A 20,182-nucleotide genomic window follows, 5' to 3' on the forward strand; every position below is an offset into this window, starting at 1 on the left:
TATTGCTAAAATAGTGCTTTACTGCGAAGGATCGTGCATATATACATATATTGTAAAATATTGACTGGATTGGATTTATAAAACATGGACTGGATTTGTAAAATATGGATTTATAAAACATGGATTTGTAAAACATGGATTTGTAAAACATGGATTTATGGAAACATGATAACATTGTTCGAATGTTTATTTGTTTATTTCTCTGTCTGTCCCTTTGTAATCTTAATTGTTTTACTTTATACTATTTTCATTCTATATTACCTAATAATTTCTCTAAAAGATTGTTTGATGCACTCTACAATGCATTCGGCGCGTTTTTATTTTTAAAATTATCAACATCTTAATACACAGGAGCTGGTCAAGACCGATTTCCAACGTTTTAAGGGGAAAAGGTAATTTTACTAGGGAAAACATGGAACAAACAAAAGTGTACGTGACATACAAACAACCAGGCTGCCAAAAGACCATAATTTGAAAAATGCATTATAGACCTCTGTCAAAAAAAAATTTGCATCTTTTAAATTTGCGCGGGAGAAGATAGGAAGGAGATGGCGGCATCTTTTAAACTTCCATCTCTGACCAGATAACGGCGACGTGGATTTGAGTTTCCAGAGTTCTCATGGAGCTCTGTAAAAATTAAAGAAGAGCTTGGAAGCGGGACATTTGGGACCGTCTATTTGGCTGACTTTACATTTGTTTCTTCTCTTGTGTTAAAGATGAATAAAACACTGGAGTCTATCTAAGCGCCATGTACTTGAAATGGTTTCCAGATTTGTTATAGTAACTGTACATACCTGGACCGAGCTTTTTCAGTTAACTCAAATACGTGAAAAAGTGAATACTCTGCATCCAGCAAACACGTGAAAAAGAGTGAAGAAGGTTGCGAGAAAGAAAGTAAACACGGATAATTTTCAGTGTTTGAATTGGTACCAATTCAAACACTAAAAATCCATGTTTTACAAATCCATGTTTTACAAATCCATGTTTTACAAATCCATGTTTTACAAATCCATGTTTTACAAGTCCATGTTTTACAAATCCATGTTTTACAAGTCCATGTTTTACAAATCCAGTCCATGTTTTACAAATCCAGTCCATGTTTTACAAATCCAATCCAGTCCTTGTTCTACAAATATGCACCAGTTCACGGGTGTTTCCCTAAGCTGCCACTCCCTTTGTTGCAGGCGCGGACGGGTAGGTTTATTCGGAACCAGACCTCTCCGAGTTGAAAGTGCTGATTCGTTCCGAAATTTTTTTGCTTCGAACAATAGAAAAAAGCGACAAAATTACATCTTTGCTTTGATTGCTCTGGGCTGTAAAGCCGGCCATGGCAGATGCCTACCAACCTACAACGGTTCAGAGGCAAGACAGCGAAGGAAATGAGAGAACAGCGTTTTGCAACCCGTTTCAAGGTCGAAGGCATTTTGACCTCGAGAATGGTCATGAACACGAACGAGAAAACAAGGACGATAGCGAGGGAACGAAACACGATCGAGGAAATCAGGGGTAATTATCTTAGGCTGTTGCCATTAACCGAGTTTCAAATTCACATCTTAGCTTGTTTTGATCTCCATCAAACACATATTAGCTTACCGAGAGATAAATATTGTTTTTGGTTTGAGAGCGTCACCTGGAACTCATATGGCCCATCCAAAGTACAAATTGAATTAAGAGAGCTTTAAAAAGCGATTGAATCTATGGAAATCTCTTTAGTTAAAAGGAAGTGAAACCTCTTCTTGACAAGTTATGGATGATAACCTTTATGTGGTTGCTGTTTTGAATTTCAAGGCTCTTAACTCGATGTGTTACCAGACAGACAAGCAAAACGGAAGACGGCAGTGCTCTTCCAAGTCCAGCGGAATCCGAACTTTTTCTCCCGGCTACAGCAGAGAGTGCTTCGAATCCTAGCAAGTTGACCCGGGTGAAGACACTCAAAAAGTGCGTATGACATTCACTGCTGATATTTTTATTTGTATCTGCTGAATATTCCTCGTATTGTTCGAGGAATTGAGATGTGGCATGCATTAACGTATAGGGACCACTGTTCTTATATTTATGCTTTTCCTCATTTCCGGTTACACGATTTTGTGCCGAAAACATTGGTATCATTGATTAAACGAAGTTTTATACATATCAGGGAACAAGGCATTGGATTTTTTTGCACTTAAACTGTTATTCTAAAGTTAATTTTGTCATTGTCTTTGTTTTTTGTTCGCGTTGTCATGTTTTCAGCCTGTGTATATTTTTGCCATCCAACATCAACGCATACATTGTTTTAACCGCGAGTAGACTAATATCCGTGAGAATATTGAACGTAACAAAATTTATCAGCGCAAATTCAGTGTATTTACCTGATAAAATGGCCTCTTCTGGCGGCTCTCGTGGTTCGATTAGTTCGGGTGTTTTTTACACACAACAACACGTAAACTTCAATGATTTGGATCAAGAAGAATACTATCCAGAATTTATTCAGTATTTCCAAGAGCCATCGTCTGCAAGACCCAGTTTAGACAGTATAAGTATTCCTAGAATGTCAGCCAGGCCAAGCATAGCGAGTATATCTAACACCCTCAAGCGGGGAAAAAGGTAGGATTTTCCTTCCAGCAAAGATATGAGGTTGAGATTTCAATCAGTGAAAGGTTTGTTTTAAGTACGCAGGCTGTTTTTTTTTTTAACGAGAGTACGTGATAACAAGAATTTTCTTAAGGAGCAACTCCATCTCTCTCAGGGGTGCTAAATCGTAGCTAATTATCAATTGACACTTTTATTAATGGACTCAGTCTAATTGCTGCAGTAATTGGTCGACAATCACAGCCATTGCTATTTGTATAACATGTTTAGTGATGTATGAATTGAAGATAAGATGTTGACTTTCATTTGTAAACGAACATAACCTTTAGAGTCGTTTTGCAGCATGTCTGACCTTTCTTATGGTGTTTCTCTAATTTTCAGTATATTTTTGCTGCATCAGTGATTTATGTCATCTTCCTCGTGATACAAATTGTTTCATTCATTGAAATTGATTTTAAAATCTCCTTAAAATATATGTTGCAAACTAACAGTGGAAGTCATCAGTAAAAAATATTGATATACCTACCTTGCTTGAATATCTGTTGAGTTTTGCCAGATTTTTTCAATGAACTTGGCTGATTTTCTATGGCCAGTAACCTGTTGATTTTCATGTTGAAACATTTGTCCCAGCATGTGTTCTTTGGAAATATCACCATCCTTGATTACTTTGTGATTCATGATTAAGACCAAAGTTAATATGTGACACATGAATTTTACAGAAAGGCTAGCATGATACATGAATTTATGAGCTAGTGTGCAATTTTTGTTCTGAAATATACGTGATCCGCTAAGATCCCTTAGATCTTGCGCACAAGAGATATTTGAAGTTTTTCCTTTTATATTCATTACACTTTAAATGCTGATTTAGGTAGAGGTGACAAGCATGAGACAGAATAATCTCTTGTCGCATCTGTAAGTTTGTCTTTGCTTTATCTAGCAAGACAATTTTTGGGAGCAGGGCACCTAAAGAAATTGTCTGCGAACCTTGTTTTGCTTCGTTCGTTTCGCGAAATACCATAAGCCGGACGTTATTGGTATTTTGCAAAACAAGGCATCTAGCAAGAACAGTTTTCGTAGAGAGAGAATAATTTCTTGTTGTGTCTGTAAGCCTGTCTTTGCTTTATCTAGTAAGACAATTTTCAGGAGCAGAGCGCCTAAAGAAATTGTCTGCGAACCTTGTTTCATTTCGCTTCGTTTCGTTTCGTTTTGCAAATTACCGTAAGCCGTTAAATCAGACAGTGTACCCTATAACCCCTTCCCCGTTTCCTTTTGAGTCCTGGGGTCCATTTCTCGAAAGTCTCCATAACTTAGTGGGCCATAAAACTGTTCTGTTTTTATTCAAAATGGGGATTTCAAAAGTTTTGAAAATGATACAATTAAACTATCAGCTTAAGAAACAAAAAGGACTGGTTTGGGTGCCAGAACCTGCTTTCCTATCCTTTAAATTTGGATTTTAAAACATGGCTTTGGGCCCGTTAAGTTACCAGGACTTTCAAGAAATGGGCTTCTGGTCACATATACGGACATTTAACCTGATTCATTAATCACATTGTCGTCCACATTACCATTCCTCCTTTAATGATGGAAAATGACATTTGATTTATTTCATTTCCCTTGAACAGAAAAATTATCAAAGGTACAGAGAACTTCTTTGGCCTGGGAGACTGCGATGAAGACCATGACCATCTGCAGAGGAAGTGGAATCAGCGAACAAAGCGGCACTACCATAAACGGTATGGTGCTCTTATTGAGAAACCAGAGGATGTTGTGGATAGTTTTCCTCATGGGTCACTCAGAGTGCCTGGTGGTAGAGAAAGCCTCAGTAGCTATCAAGGCACACTTAAACCAGACCCTGATCTTTTACGAACGTTGAGCCGACGTGAGTCAGTGGCGACCATGGCATGGAAGAGAATGAAGAAAATGAAAGAGGATACTGGGGTAAAGTTCTTTTTCAATGCTTGTTTCCAGACTTGTTAGAATTTTTTAATATTTGATAAGTAAACAATAGGACCTCCTTTCTTGAACTCCTAAGGAAAATGAAAAATGATTTGGGTTAGAAGGACTAATGTGGAATGTCAATTATTCTATTATTAATCAATGAGACTCACATTTTTTCCATTCTTGCACAATTAATAGTCATTTCATTCATTTAGATTGTTTTATAAGAGCTCTTTAATAAGAACATCTAGTTTTGGAAGTTAAATTAAGCTAAATGTTCTGCAATTTTCTCACAATGTATTTTTGTAAGCCAACTTGACAGAGGTGGGTCAGAAAATTGTCATTTGAACATGTCAATTTGTTGACCAACACTCAAGCAGTGTTTAGTTCTTTAGACTGGATTTCTCCCCATTTCCACTAGCAAAAGATCCTTTATATATGACATAATTTTTCTTTTCAGAGCTTTAAATCCCCCAGCCGAAAATCTCAGCCAGTCAGCACTTTGCTTGAGGCTGGACGGAGCTTCTCACCAGCTGTCATGTCACAGTCAGAAATGGATGAAGTTGACAGTGGAGTTCCTGTTACTGTGAGTTGTTTCACTTTGTGATTAAAAATTTTATCTTTTTCTCAGCTTCAAAAAAAATAATAAAATGAATAACTTAATGAATTTGTAATGATCTTCAAAGGATGGGGTATATCCCACCATGATACTGTGAGATAAAGTGAGATTTCTGAGCCCCCCCCCCCCCCCCCAATGAAAAATCAGGTCACGCACCCACAGACTTGGCACTCAAACACTCTTCCACTGAGCCCTGGTGAGCTTGACCAATCTGTAAGATGTTTGAATAAGCCTCTTACTCCGCAGATACTTTTTGATCTTTACAGTTATCAGAAAGGGGGTTGATCAGGGAGAAAGAATTATTAAGGCTTGATAAAGACTTACTGAAAACCAAAATATCCCTTGTCGTCTCTCTTCTGAAGTTTTGCACAGCCCTATGGTGCACTTTTTGTTTTCATCAAGTGATAGAGTAGTTCTTAGCCTAATGTTTCCATCTTTATTACTTTTCTTGCCTTGAATGAGTGACACCAGAGACTGTAGTCCAAATTTCATTCTTTACATAACCCCTTTCACTCCCAGATCTCATTTAGTAATTCTCCTTACTGTCTGCCATACAATTTTTATGATGTCAGTTTGGAGAAATTTGCATTGGATCAACTAATCCCTAATTGGCATTTCTCTTTTTCCTCATCACTTGTCTGCGTAGTATTGTATGGGAATTGTAAAGCGAAATTCTGCTGTGGTCACTCATAGGAGTTAAAAGGTTATTCTCTATTTGACAATTATTCCAAGAGCATTGGTTATAAGATGATACCATGAGGCATGTAGCACCAAGTAAGCTATACCCAATTTCATATCCAACAAGCACTCATGGAATACCTGTTTTATTGAATTGCTTTAAAATCCTGAACACTTGGGTAATTGGAGCCTTTTTTCAGCTCCCAAACAGTTGTCACAATGTATTTCCATACAGCGTTACATGGAATATTAGGTGATAACTGGAGTTAAGAGAACATTCAGCATTGAAACTTTAGTAATCAAATTATTCAAGGTGCAATGTTAGTATAATATCTTGAATTATTTTGCCATTCACTTAGCATTTGCTGGATAGCATACACTTATATTGTTAGGAGAAGTCGTATGTTGATCAATTCATGTCTGTTGTAGGTACATGATGGGCTATATTTTTTAACAACAGAGCTTTCTATTAAACTTAAAAGTTTCTGTCTCAATCCTAGAGATTTGATCGGCCATCCATTGATGACGAAGTGTTCTTTGATTTTTCGCCGGAGAGACCAAGACGAAGAATTGAAAGACCAGGATTTTTACCCGAAATTCAAGAGGAGAGGCCTGCCATTCCAACAACAGAAGCTAAAGATGAAGTGGAAGGACCCCCTATGTGAGTTTTCTAGGGTCAATGATAATGAAATAAATGCTTGAGCTATCAGTTCAATTGTAGCTGAATTCTAAGGTTAATTTTTGTCCCTTTAAGGCCACCAGTTCGCAGCACTCGTGGCCAAAGAATTAGGGACCGACCCTGTGCTACAAATGCTAACCGTCGTGAACTTGGTAAAGGAATGGTTGGTAGATGGTTGAACAGAACAATAAAGCGTAAACGCTTGACAAGCACTGTCAAAAAGCAGATTGAAAACCTTTCAGATCACAGGTAGGAATGTTGCATTTGTGACAGAATTGAAATGGTAACTGACTCAAACAATATTTTCCTAGCAAGTTGCCACAAAGTACAGTACTTATGTCCCTGTCATCTTCATTGGCATCTTACATGCACCACCCTTACAATGCAGATTTGAAACCCCTTTAGTCTTTTGTCCAGCTACATTAGTTAATTCTGCTGAATGTGCTTGACTTGTAATAATTAATCTACTGTCAGTAAATGACCTTGTTGTGGGTAAGAGCTATCATACACTTGGATGGGAACGTATAGCGAGTCGTCCAAGGAATGGGTGCTGTACTACACTGTAGGAACTTTTCTAGCTGATGTGTGTGAAAGTAAAGATGATATTATTGGAGAAGGCCTGGTGTAGTGAAGGTTCCTTCTCAGTACCTCAAACAGCATGTCTGAAGCATTAGGTGACATTTAAATATACATTTATTTGTACTTTTAACCCCTCCAGGCCTTACTTTACCTATTGGATCTCATTTGTACAAGTGATTGTACTTGTCGTTGGGTTAGCAGTTTATGGATTTGCTCCCATTGGATTCACAGAGACAAAAGAAGAAAGACTGGTCAGTTTTAATCAAAATTTGGTTCTTTCATTAATGATTTAATTAGGTGAATATTTAACCTTGATCTTCATTTTGGGCTTAGTTTGATTGTGAGAAAAAGGAAAACAAGTCCAGAATTCAAACAGAAATAATTAAACCACTAAATATGGTATGCAACATTATTTAAAACTGGATCACTGGAAAATACAATTCAAGAGTTTTCATTGGCTTAGCCATCATGGGTTATGAGCCATCATACCACGCATGCACATGAAGACAAGTTAACATGGCTCTCTTATTATTGTGTTTTTTGATTGTCATATTATGTTACATAAAAAATAACCCCCGTCCAGTGCCTGTGTAATTGGTTCGTCAATAACTATTTCTCGCAGATTGACAGAAGTCAGATGGGAACTCTTGTACCAGAATATGTGGCAAGATATATTCCTGACAACTTCTGGATTGGTCCTGATCAGGTATGAATATTGTCCTGGTCAGAATTCAATTATCCTGCTGTGCATAGCTTCCATTTTTGGATATTCTTTTTTAGTGGAAATATAAAAAGTATGGACTTTTCCCCTTCTCCTGAATTTTTCACTTTTGCCTCAGTTAAGGAAAGAGTGTGTTATGTGATGAGACCAAACAACAGCTGTGGTCATGAAAAAGAATTTATTTACAGTACCTTATGCTATACATTCTACTTGAAGCTTGATTTTTAATTGTCTTTCTGTGCTCTGTTTTATTTGTGTTTTTCATCCTTTACATTGTTTTTTCTTGTGATGTTAAGAATATTTTCTTTATCACGATTAAAATAAACAACTGCAAAAAAAGAATAAATAAAAGTATTAATCAGTTATTCTTCTAAGAATGTTTTCTGTTCTGTATTATATGGGAATATTTTCTCCGGTACATGATTTTCATGAAATGTTGTATAACAGGCAGGTTTGATCAAAATGGGAGCCAAGTTTGCACCATGTATGCGCAGCGATAAAAGGCTGCAAGAAGTGTTGTTAATGGAGAAGAGGAATGAGAGTCAGGCAGGCTGTTGTGTGAAGTCTGATGACTCTGGTTGTATAACAACAACTCAGGAAAAGTGTTCAGTAAGTAATATCTCACTTTAGTCTGCATTAAAGACCAACTTTTAAACATAATTACTGGAGCTTACCCCTTTTTTGTAACATGAATCAACTAGAATCTCATGTCAGAAGTTGAATCCTACATCTGCTTCTATTGGTTCTTACTTGTGATCGATTGGAGGGCAGATGCATTGATGACTTCACCATTACACAAATTTTTACTTTGTTATCATGTAAAACAAATAGATTCCATGTTTCAGTTGGTCTGTTCAGCAATAGATCACAGAACATGTGAAAATGTGGTAAGATCATCAGAGACACAGTCAGCTGGCCTTATGGACAACTTTTTTGTTCTTACAACATTTTGATGTTATCTGTGCTACTGAACAGATGCACAGCAACATGGAGTCTACTTGATAAATTGCCACCACTCTTGGATTGGATGGCATTCTGTCACATGCATTACCCCTCATTATTATCCAACTACACTTCGTAGAGTACAAATAACTCCATAGACGAGTACAAATATCACGCGGTATTTGTATTCTAGATACCGGTTAAACAGGTTTACTCGCATCGCGCAAGCGAAAAATTGAATTGTAGTTACGAAAAAAAAATAGCGGACAATTTGAATCATATTTCCGATGACGAAGAGTCAGAATGGCTGGCAAATATACATCCAAGTTTATTAGATGAATCGAACGAAGAAAAACAGCTAGACGACCTGGAAATTTCTTCATTTATTGAAGAAAATAGAAACAGCAACACGACGACGCGCCAATTCCGTTCCGCTTCGCATACTTCTGTCACGCACTCCCCGTAAATAAATGTTCGCGAAATTCGCCCGCACTATAATAAATAACTTATTAGACGTTTTGTTGTGTAGTATCGCTGAGTTTTTTTACTCGTTATTTGTATTTCGACGAGCCCTACGGGCTCGTCAAAATACGGCACAACTCGTAAAAATACTCAGCGATACTACACAACAAAATGTCTAATAAGATATATGTATTTTGTAAGGTTCCCCTTTAAAGGTTTCCAATGCTCTTTTATGCTCCTCCTTCGGGGATGGACTCAGGATTTGTGTGATAGAAGAGGAAATGGAAGGTCCAAATTTTGATTAAGAAATCCAATATTTTTTTCTTTTCACCCTATCTTAAGTAAGATAAAAAATATTTCACCACAGCAAAATTTTAAATACCTCTTATTGAGTAGTAATAATTTTGGTGGCACTGCCTTTTATGCTGTTTCTTCGTTGAGAGTTTTTTAAGCTGTAATCTGGTTGTAAACGGTTCTCCACCATCACTGTTAAAAGCTCAGTTCTTAAATTCTTTGATTCTCTTGGTTCATTTGTTACGTTCTCTTTAAGATTTCCATTTCGTTTGACTTTTGTCCTCAGAGAACCTTTGCTTATTTTTGGAAGTATTCCAAATCCAATAACAAGACAAGAGTTGTTTGTGGACAAGACCCAGAGTGAGTATTTAGTGCCAAAATGTTCTCAGGACCTCCGTACTACTAGTCTCCTACACAGACGTTCTTTGGGCTCGTCACACATTGCGTCACGAGCCCAAAGAACGTCTGCGTAGGAGGCTACCGTACTACCTGTGTTATCCAACCTCGTTCTCAGGGTCTCTCATCTTCCCGTCCCCTGTTTGCTCTAAACAAGTGACCAGCCCAAACCAGGCTCTCTCTTCTCTCGCTCTTGGGGGTGGGAAGATGAGTGACCCTGAGGACAAGGGTGCTAGGCTAACAAGGCCGAAATAACTTTTCACTGCCGGTAATTTCTTTAAAAAATGTAACTAATCCTTTTACATGAAAATGGCGAACTCGTCCAAGGGGACGAGACAACATGGGAGGATAGGCTGTCCAGCCCTGAAAGGCAGGATAACTTTGTCAGTCGGGACAACTTTTTCTCATATAAACAAAGGCTGAACGTTTCTAAAGAAACTGTGGTGCTGCGTCCGTGGGGGTAACAAGGTAATTTGGTTATATCAACTAAGTTGAAATTGTAAATTGGCCACCGTAACGAATAAAAAAGCTGACGTTTGGAGCGTTAGGGCTAACAAATTATCTCATGTAAACACTTTGGCTCGCCCACCTGAGGCGAAACGGCTCAAATTGTTAACGGAGCCCGCGTGTTTCGGGTCAGTGGAGAGACTGGTGGGGGGACTGCTGCTAGAACTCAAACTCCTTTGAAACGTTGAGGGGGGACGGTTGTCTCGGGTACCCGAGACCATATAAATAGGGCCTAAGTGTCGTTGAATAGTTTTTTGTTTATTGTTTGACAGCACTTGCCTAGATCCCCCGTCGGTTATTCCAGATGAGTGGGACAAAGATATCACCAATTGGCCCGTAAGTATTGGTTCGAGTCCTGAGGAGAATTTGCTACCTTTCTATAATATCAAGAAAGGGATAGATATTCTAGTCTTCTCGGATAAGGACGAATAAACCGTAGGCCCCGTCTCCTGCAGGGTTAGGGGTAGGAGACGTTAATTTCCCACGCACAAGATTACTGTGTGGTGGAGGATGTCCTCCCCTGGGGTGGGATGGGTGGATGTTATGCAACGAGCTTCGCTGCAACCATTTCAGCTTTGCTGTGTCGTCGATCAACAGAGTACCTCGCCAAGGGACGCTGCCCGTGCGTCAAGCAGTGTCGTCATTATAGGTGCAGCCCCACAGTTAAACTGTGGACATACCCGTGTTCGGGCTATAGGCGTATATATATACAACTAAGAATTTTCATGGCTGCTTCGAAACGCCTTGTACAGTATCAAGCTTGCCTTGGAAAGGAATAAACTGCTTGCTTTTGACATAAGCAAAGAAATACTTTTTTAAAGATTATTTTCTTAAATTATAAACCTCTCGCACCATCCTCTGCAAGAGTCCTTTGCAAAAGTCCTTGTCAAGTCATCCACACAAGCAAGTTTTACCCCCCCCCCTCCTCCAAGTCCCATCGTTTTTAAACTGAAGAAGGGGGGGTTACCTGAGGCAGACTAGCATCTCATCCTGAGATACGCTTAGGCATGATGTTCCATCTGGCTCGTGAGCCCGTTTCCTCATTTTTTTTTTCTTCTTTAGCGTCAAGCCAACAGTTTACTCTACTGGTACTGTTTATTTTACAACAGATTTGTCGTGAAGCAAAGCCTAATCTGTCACCTGCTGATTACCCGCATATGACGTGTGACATTCATGGTCGCCCATGCTGCATGGGCAACGAAGCCATCTGTCGAATTGTCAGCCGGGACGAGTGTGACTTCTTCCGCGGCAGATTCCATGAGAATTTAACGCTTTGTTCCCAGGTAATTGACGGTAAAGGCATGCTAAAAAAAGAAGCAAGTAAACATTAACGTTTGAGGGTAGAGGCCTCGATATTTGCAATAATTTTCGTTACGTGACGCGAATGCGACTCCCGTGTCACGAAACTCTTGCAGCCCGCGTGACTCATACCGCCTCGGCCCGTTCAGTATAGACGAAGGCACAAATAGCAACTCGGTAGAGCGCTTTTTGCACCAGAATAAAGGTAGTAACAGTGGCCAGTCCGGGACCAAAGAAAATATCCTCATGAGAACTTGAAGCGATTTCAAGTCATCGCCCAGATGTGCAAGAGATCATGAGTTACAAATTTCCCAAGGAATTTACTCTTGCAATTGGACCTGCTTGTTCCAGAGCGTGGTGAGACAAAAACATAGCAGTCTTGCTGTATTATTGAGGCAAGATTCAAAATGAGAAAGTGAGATCCACTAGCTCCATAAACTACGATTATTCTCAGTTTCCCGAGCAACTGAGCTCCCAGTGCGAGGAAAGTTGTAATAATTCCTTTTTTTTTTTTTCTTTTTTTTTTTTTTTCAGGTGGACTGTTTGAGGGATACTTGTGGAATGTTGAATTTCCATCGGAAGGAAACACCTGACCAAGTATATCGCCTTTGGATGGCAATGTTTGCTCATGCAGGGTAAATAAACCATGATGACATTTAATGTAACGGTTTTCTGTTTTTATCGTATGAAACCTCTTTTATCGGGCACCCTGATTGTGGCGACATTCACACTCATTGGATACATATATCTTATTAACCAAGCGCGAGGACCGTACTGGGAGAATATCGGCCCGAGGTCTTGACAGTACGGACCGAGCGCAGCTCGGTCCGTACAAAAAAGACCTAGGGCCGATTTTCTTCCAGTACGGTCCCGAGCAAGCTTGGTTAATAAGAGATTTATTATACGACTGAAGTTCAAAGGGACACAAGTGCGGTATCATTCGGGACCATTCGGGACAGTGCCCGGTCCAATACTGAGAGAATATTGACCGGCAATAGAGCATTTTGATTGGTTGATTTTAGTTATTGGCCCTCTGACTTTCCGAGTCGTGTAATAAAACCCTTTTACCCTACCTAAACATTCTTCTGTAACCCTACCTCTTGGCCCTAGCCGGAGGTAAGGTAACGACTAGGGGTATTACTAATCCGCCCTGGATAGGATGCCATTCCACCGTGGTTTATTTACCCCTCTCCCCTCTTCAGCATTTCCCTAACAGTTCAATTGGTACCCATTGATACTTATGGGTGTACAATCTTCTGGTTTGTAGATTTCTAGGAGACTTATGGTGAGTCGATCTCAATGAGTGTGACTTTCAATCAGCATCGAAGCCATCTCGTAGCCAACAGCTCATTTTCCTCCCTTCCTCAGTCCTCCACCCTCATTTGCTACATTACCCAGCCCCCCCGGCCCGCCACCACCCATCCACCAAAGTTACTTTGAATTTTATCATATCAGTTTGTTCGAATATTTGATCAAACTCAAACTAAGAGGGATGATGTGGGGGTATTTGATTTTTGAAAATACGCGAGTATGTCCCATTCCCCATTATCTTTAGCACAGTAATTTCTTCGAATGAATTTATTTGGCATTACTAACAATGAACTCCATCGTTTGTTGCAGGGTGATTCATCTGGCTTGTACCCTGGCTTTTCATATCACCATAATGCGCGATATGGAAAAGATGGCTGGCTGGCTCCGCTTGTCCATCATTTATATCTTTAGCGGCATTGGTGGATATTTGTACAGTGCAATTCTTCTCCCTTATCAAGCTGAGGTAATTTACTTGGTTGCTTGTTTGTGAATTTTATTAGCACTTGACAGGTGACTGATTTTTTTCCTCTGGATATTTCACTGAACATTTGACTCTTAAGCTCGAGTGTTAGCATTTCGTCAGAGCCCTCTGACGAATAGCTAAGGCTCGTAACATCAGCTTAGCAACTCTTTACGGTGGCCAGTTTACATAAACAACTCATTTTATAAAACCAAATTTATTTCGTAATACTCTCCCACCGACGCAGCACTACAGTTTTGCGAGAAACTCACCCCCCCTTACTTTTTATAAATTTCTGTCTTTTTGTCCGTTTGATTATCTGTCTCTGTTTATCTGTTTGTATTAGTTTCCTAACGTTATTTTTCCCGGCTTATTTTCTTTCTAAAACGTCTCACTAAGACACCATACCCAGTCCTTAAAAAGTAAATGCGAATGAAACTATTCCGTTCGTTCTTTCTTAAGTAGTCCGTTTATCAATCTGTATCTCTGTCTATCATTCCGCTAACCTATTTATTCGTATTTCCGTGCAAGTTTATTCTCTGTTCGTTTTCATGTCCATTTATTCTTCAAATTACTTATCTTTTATATGCAGGTCGGACCGTCAGGCTCCATCTTTGGAATCATCGCTTGCCTGTTCGTTGAGCTCCTTCAGAGCTGGCAAATCATAGCGCGGCCTTTCACAGCTCTTTTTAAACTATGTGGACTAGTTTTTCTTCTCTTGATAATAGGCCTGCTGCCGTACGTCGACAACTTCGCCCACATGATTGGTTTCTTGTTTGGGCTTCTGTTGGCTTTTATCTTCCTTCCGTATGTGTCGTTTAACAAGTTTGACCGAAAGCGAAAGCAAATCCAGATAATCGTGTGTTTCGTATTGGTCATTATGTTGTTCGTGATAGGATTTTTGGTGTTTTATGTCGGTCAGGATTCCGGCTGCAATGCCTGTGGCTACTTGAACTGCATTCCCTTCACCAAAGATTTTTGCAAGCTAGGAGGACAAAATCTACAGCCAAGAGCACGGTAGTCAGATGAGGAATAGGGAATTTAAGCAAACCACGACGGCGACGGCAACGAGAACGTGGAAAACAATAGATCTAATTGGCAGAACAATAGCCCAGCACGTGCGTTTTAAAACTTTGTACATTTCTCAGCCGTCCTTTGCAAAACAACAACGTGAAATCCCCAAAATTTGCGTCATCTGCGAACCGGAACGGCGGCGGCAAATTATTTTAATTTACATTTGGAACTCAACGCTACTTTTATGTGTTATGTTGAGTTTAAGGTCTGGCGCCCTATGAGACGGTAAACACATGCAGTCATTTTCGAAATTCTAACTAAAAGTAGAAAATTTTTTAATCGACGTCTTCCGTGGCGTTGCCGTCCTGACTGCTTAAGTTCCCTACTAACAGTGCGGAAACGGACGAAGCTGTTATTACTGGGGGGGGGGGGGGGGAATTCATCTCTGCTAGCAAGGATTGTTGCGCTGAAAGTAAACGAAACAAATGTGTTGTTCAAATGTCGGTTAGAGATGACATACTGAAATGTGTGTTCTCTAACTTGTGCGAGAATGTAACAAAGAAAACTTGTGCCATGCGTTCTCATGGCAAACGATTTGCAGTGTAAATGCTTTCTACAATTTTCTTTTTAACAGATGATGCAATTTTAATACGTTTTAATGCTATAGGATACCTTATAGTTATATAGAGGTCAAGTTAAACAGCAATTTTCAAGTGAGTGTCTAAAGTCACGTGGGATTTTTTTGGTTTTGCTTTACTTCGCGATGTGATTGGTGTAGACATCTCACGCCACTTTTTCAACCAATCAGATTCAAAACTAAAACCAATCGCGACCGCGTTTTCCCGCGCTTTCACCGGTTGCCGGATTCTACATGAGTTCTCATTGGCTGCCCTCAATATTTTCCTTTGTTGTGGTTGGTGGTTGTGATTACTTTTGTTTTGGTTTTACGTCACTCGATTGAAATGCGCTCTACTACTCACGACTCAGATTTAAGGGTTCTTGCTTTCAGTGGCCAGACCAATCAATTTGAACACGAATTTCTTTTCTTTTGATGGTCTATTTTTCAATCAAAATTTGTTCAGAATAAAAATTGACGGATTGACTGATTTAGCCGAGCAGTTCTAGTAAGTAACGAAATCATTGTAAATGGACCGCTGGATCTGGCATGCCAGTTCTGATTGATAATAAGAAAATAGCTTTTAAGTTGGCGGAAGTGTGTACATTTTAGATGGTCGTAAATTTCATCCAGCTGCACGTATATGACAGTCATGACTCTGTCCTTCGTTTCATTCGTAGCGCAAACCTCCAGGGATATTTTTTAACTTATTTAGAAGAATCGGCTTATCCCAACCAGGAAAACCACATTAACAAAAAAAATTTATATTTTCGTTAGGATTTGGAAAGTGGCTGGAGTTCACTGGAAATGTTTACAGAAACTAAGAATCCTTGATATGTTTTAAAGTTTCAGTAAACCACATGTTAGTCCGTGCAATTGTAATTTTAAATTTGACAAATGCGCTTCAAAGCGATTTTTAGTGAGCTCATAACAATAATGAGAGCCCATTACTTACTAGAATACCCTTGCATAAAACTTCACACCTGAAAAGTCGTCTTTATGACAATGTCGGTGACCTGGGAGTGAGAAAAAATACGTCTTACCGAGTAAGGAAACGATCTTTGCAGGTAAGCTGCAATTAAAGAAATCGCAGCAAAGAAGCCTGAAAAATTCAGCCTTCGACGGAACTCGAACCTCTTCCTCCAGGATACTAGTTGGGTGCTAATTATCATTTTTATTTAAGTAGGAAATCACGCGATTGAATATTAAACTAAAGAAAGCAAAATTCTGTTGTCCAAGTATATTACTTTACCTCTCTTTACGTTTCCACCTATAAGTTGTATCTCCATGGAAGGTTCGCAATAGGTATTATCAATTTCATCCAATTCTTTTCTATTAAATCTCATTAAAAAAACAAACTCTCTCCTTGTGAAACATCTAATTCCTTTTTATTCCAAAACCAATTTACTGCTTCACTATTAAAACTAAGCGCATAACTTTTCGAGAGAGTTTTGAGTAGCCACGCTGTGAGACATGAGCCCCGACATTTGACTCGTGTTACGCACTGTTTTTATCTTTTTTCTTTGTCGTCTTACTAATGAAAGATGTTCCTTCGTTATATCACGAGCGTGGGACATAAAAAAAAAAAAGCTGTGTCCTTCCTCTACCCCCCGTGAACAATAGAGCCGCAGACTCCCGGATTCGGCGCTCCGATGGTCTACCTCTGAGCTCTAACTAGCCTTCTATGCAGACGTTCTTTGCGCTCGTCACACAATCTTCCTCCCCCACGAACGTCTGCTGAAACGAATGGGTTGTTTAATTAGACCAATCACAGCGCACTTCCCGATCAAGGCAGCGAACTTTGAACCTTGATGAATTTTCTCTCTTTGACGGTGTTTCTACAAGCAGCCCAAGCTCTCTTTGAGAACCACACAAGGAACACAATTTGCATATCGATTTAGAAGGATTTGTATGGGATTTTCTACAAGATAGCCATAGAGATAGTTAAAAGTGAAAATATTAAATAAAAATGGCTTACCTTATTCCATACGTGTGTTGCTTGCTCCTGGTGTCGTTATTTTACCGATTTCACTTGATTTAAGCGGTTTTTTTTTTATCCTGGTTTTCCGCTCTTCTTAAAGAGAAGACAAGTACATTTTAGCTCGGGATCTTTTACTTCGTTCGGGAGGCTGTCTGGACAGAAGTGTTCGGCCTTGTCTTCTCTTTAAGAAGAGGAAACCAGGATTAAAAAAAAAAACGATTAAATCAAGTGAAATCGGTAAAATAACGACACCAGGAGCAAGCAACACACGAATGGAATAAGGTAAGCCATTTTTATTTAACATTTTCACTTTTAACTATCTCTATGGCTATCTTGTAGAAAATCCCATACAAATCCTTCTAAATCGATATGCAAATTGTGTTCCTTGTGTGGTTCTCAAAGAGAGCTTGGGCTGCCTGTGGTGTTTCCTGGGCATTTAGCCAAGTGCTTCCACCGAGTATAACATAACTTTCGCCTATTGTTCGATCATCTTCGGCGTTAGAAGAAGTAGAAGTGGTAGGGGATTGTTAAAATTTTAGTGATTTCGCTGCAGATTGTTGCTGCACTTGTAAAGCTGTTGTAGGTTCGATCGGCACGTCAATGTTCTCAATGTCCCCGTCCTTTTCAGCGGAATTTCGACGCAAGCGTTTCGTTCTATTTGCTACTTTCTTAAAGTCTTCCTTTATCTCATCCTGAAGGGATCGCAAATTTGTTTTAGCTTTTTCAAAACGAAGTAACCGTTTGTAGCACTTATTGCAGAGGTCGCTGGACGAAAACACACTCAAATCTGTTTCAGTTGCACAGCGCATTCAATTAAGTGTGCAATATCCACTGAACTCTTACCAAACACTCTTATTCTTGCCTGCGGGATTAACGGAAAACTGTACAGAAAACAGTTCTTTCCTACGATTTTTTTTTCGGAGTTTCTGAAGCAAGGTTTTGAGATCTGTTTTCCATGAGTAATAAGAAACGCGAGAAAATTAAACCCCCGCTTGGGGATTGTTCTATCAAAGCTTATGATTGGCTTTCTATTGAACAATAACCAAGCGCCAATTGGCTCTTTGGTGATCTCCACGTGCTCTCCGTCTGATCTGTTTGAACTAAGGGAAAGGAATGTGCTCATTCGTTTCAGCAGACGTTCGTGGGGAGGAAGATTGCGTGACGAGCCCAAAGAACGTCAGCGTAGGAGGCTAAGCTATAACAGGAATTTAAGGCCTTTGACTCGGTGTTCCATACAGGACTTTGGATACTCCTCCGCAGAGTTGGTTTCCCAGAAAAGGTGATAAACATCATTCGATCTTTTCATGATGGCATGCAAGCACGTGTAGTGGACGGTGGGCTGGAATCTGCTCCCTTTGACGTAGATAATGGTGTTAAGCAAGGTTGTGTTTTTGCACCACTGCTGTTCAGCATTTTTATGGCCGCTGTGATCTATGATGCCTTTCATAATTGCGAGAAAGGCATAAATTTCAATGTGCGGTACGATGGAGGAATATTGAACCTTCGACGATTTAAGGCAAAGACCAAAGTCCACCATATACTGGTCAGAGAGCTACTCTACGCTGATGACTGCGCTCTTGTTGCTCACACCGAAGAAGATGTTCAAGTTCTTATTGACTGCCTTAGTAATGCCACAAAGAGATATGGCCTTTCGATCTCCATAAAGAAACTGAAGTGCTATTACAACCTAAGCCTGGTAGCTGCTACAAAGAGCCTGCAGTCACGATCGGATCTGACAATTTGAGGGCAGTCACTAAGTTCTGTTACTTGAGAGGTGTTCTATCTAACGATTGCTCCCTTGACCTTGAAATCGCAGCACGATTGGCGAAAGCAAGTTCAACATTTGGGCGCCTTGCTTCGAGGTTATGGGACACTCATGACATCTCTCTAGTGACAAAGGTGTCTGTCTATCAAGCAGCTGTTCTAAGTGTCTTACTCTATGGTGTAGAAACCTGGACATTATATCGCCGACATATTAGATAGCTAGATGCCTTTCATATGCGCTACCTACGGAGAATTAGTGGAATCTCCTGGCAAGACCGTATACCCAACAGTGAAGGGCTGTCTCACTGCCATATGCGCGGGATTGAGGCCTACATAATGGAAGCCAATCTTCGGTGGACAGGGCATGTTGTTCATATGAGCGCCGAGAGACTACCACGAGCCCTTTTATACAGCGAACTCAGTGTCTGATGGTGCTCGTAAAGTTGGTGCGCCTAAGAAGCGTTTTAAAGATCAGTTAAAGAGCACGCTGAACAAATGCGACATAACTGACTTCGAAGCTCTTGTGAGCGATAGAGTCCAGTGGAAGACAGCTGTTAAGTGCGGGGTTGCGAAGTTTGAGGATGCTCGAATAGAAGATCTGAGGGAATGTCGTCGCTGCCGCAAAGAGCGTATACTAGCACAGGGTTGCTATCCATGCCACAAGTGTCCAAAAGTTTGCCACTCTTATATTGGACTAGTGAGTCATCTCAGAGCTCACGACCGCAAGGGAGAATAAACAACGTCGTTGTATACTTCAAACCCTGGATCCGGTCGGTCGCGACAGCCAAACCAAACCGAACCGAACCGAATACTGGAGATGCCTATTTAGTGAACTTTCTGCCTGAAACAAAATTTCAAGCCATGAACAATGTGTTTACAAGTCAACCTCAAAGATCCCCTCAAATAATGTTACAGGAAAATTTATTACTTGACGAAGGAATTTCGCATTAAATTGCACGCGAAAACCGACATCGCACGAATCGTGAGTATAGGTAATCACATGATTTCGAGTGCAATTTGGAATAGATATGCACGAGTAAATTTTTTCAAAGACTAACAAAATTGCATGAGCCCGTAGGGCGAATGCAATCTGTGGTCTTTGAAAAAATTTACAAGTATTTATTTATTCCAAATTGCACGAGAAAATCATGTGATTATGTATTAATAATAGACATGAAAAAATACGAGGTAGCTTCTCATAACTACGCAGAAGAATAGCGCGCGCATCAGGTGCAAAAATAATTTATTCAAACCCTGCAAGTGACATTGACCTTGACATTGACATTGACCTTGACATTGACCTTGACATTGACCAATCATTCTGACCAATCAGAATGTCTGGTCTGTTTCT

General features: G+C 39.8%; 2 protein-coding genes and 1 long non-coding RNA gene across 5 annotated transcripts; 2 read left to right on the forward strand and 1 right to left on the reverse strand.

Annotated features, from left to right (window-relative positions):
* The first annotated feature begins 1,187 nt into the window (after window positions 1–1,187).
* On the forward strand, window positions 1,188–16,311 carry LOC111322843 (inactive rhomboid protein 1). 2 transcript variants are annotated; one of them, XM_022926040.2, is made up of 15 exons: window positions 1,188–1,506; window positions 1,789–1,938; window positions 4,194–4,509; window positions 4,970–5,095; window positions 6,307–6,467; window positions 6,561–6,734; window positions 7,204–7,315; window positions 7,687–7,770; window positions 8,233–8,394; window positions 9,770–9,843; window positions 10,659–10,722; window positions 11,496–11,669; window positions 12,220–12,320; window positions 13,306–13,459; window positions 14,049–16,311. In XM_022926040.2, exons 1-15 carry the CDS (start codon window positions 1,328–1,330, stop codon window positions 14,475–14,477), a joined length of 2,460 nt encoding a protein of 819 aa, XP_022781775.2. In that variant the 5' UTR covers window positions 1,188–1,327; the 3' UTR covers window positions 14,478–16,311. The 2 variants fall into 2 exon arrangements, with proteins under 2 accessions (XP_022781775.2, XP_022781776.2); XM_022926041.2 differs by lacking the exons at window positions 1,188–1,506; window positions 1,789–1,938 and adding an exon at window positions 2,323–2,586.
* On the reverse strand, window positions 4,156–8,870 carry LOC148721918 (uncharacterized). 2 transcript variants are annotated; one of them, XR_015992721.1, is made up of 3 exons: window positions 8,460–8,870; window positions 7,977–8,113; window positions 4,156–4,598 (listed from the first exon to the last, which is right to left on the reverse strand). It is a non-coding gene; the product is annotated as an uncharacterized LOC148721918 (long non-coding RNA). The 2 variants fall into 2 exon arrangements; XR_015992720.1 differs by lacking the exon at window positions 4,156–4,598 and having other exon boundaries at window positions 7,945–8,113.
* A 2,068-nt stretch (window positions 16,312–18,379) lies between the features above and the next one.
* LOC148721919 (uncharacterized) lies at window positions 18,380–18,811 on the forward strand. The gene has a single exon (XM_088736977.1). It carries the CDS (start codon window positions 18,380–18,382, stop codon window positions 18,809–18,811), a length of 432 nt encoding a protein of 143 aa, XP_088593103.1.
* The last annotated feature ends 1,371 nt before the right edge of the window (window positions 18,812–20,182 follow it).

This window comes from Stylophora pistillata, chromosome 10 (genome assembly GCF_964205215.1).
Source record: "Stylophora pistillata chromosome 10, jaStyPist1.2, whole genome shotgun sequence".
Classification (NCBI taxonomy): Eukaryota; Metazoa; Cnidaria; class Anthozoa; order Scleractinia; family Pocilloporidae; genus Stylophora; species Stylophora pistillata.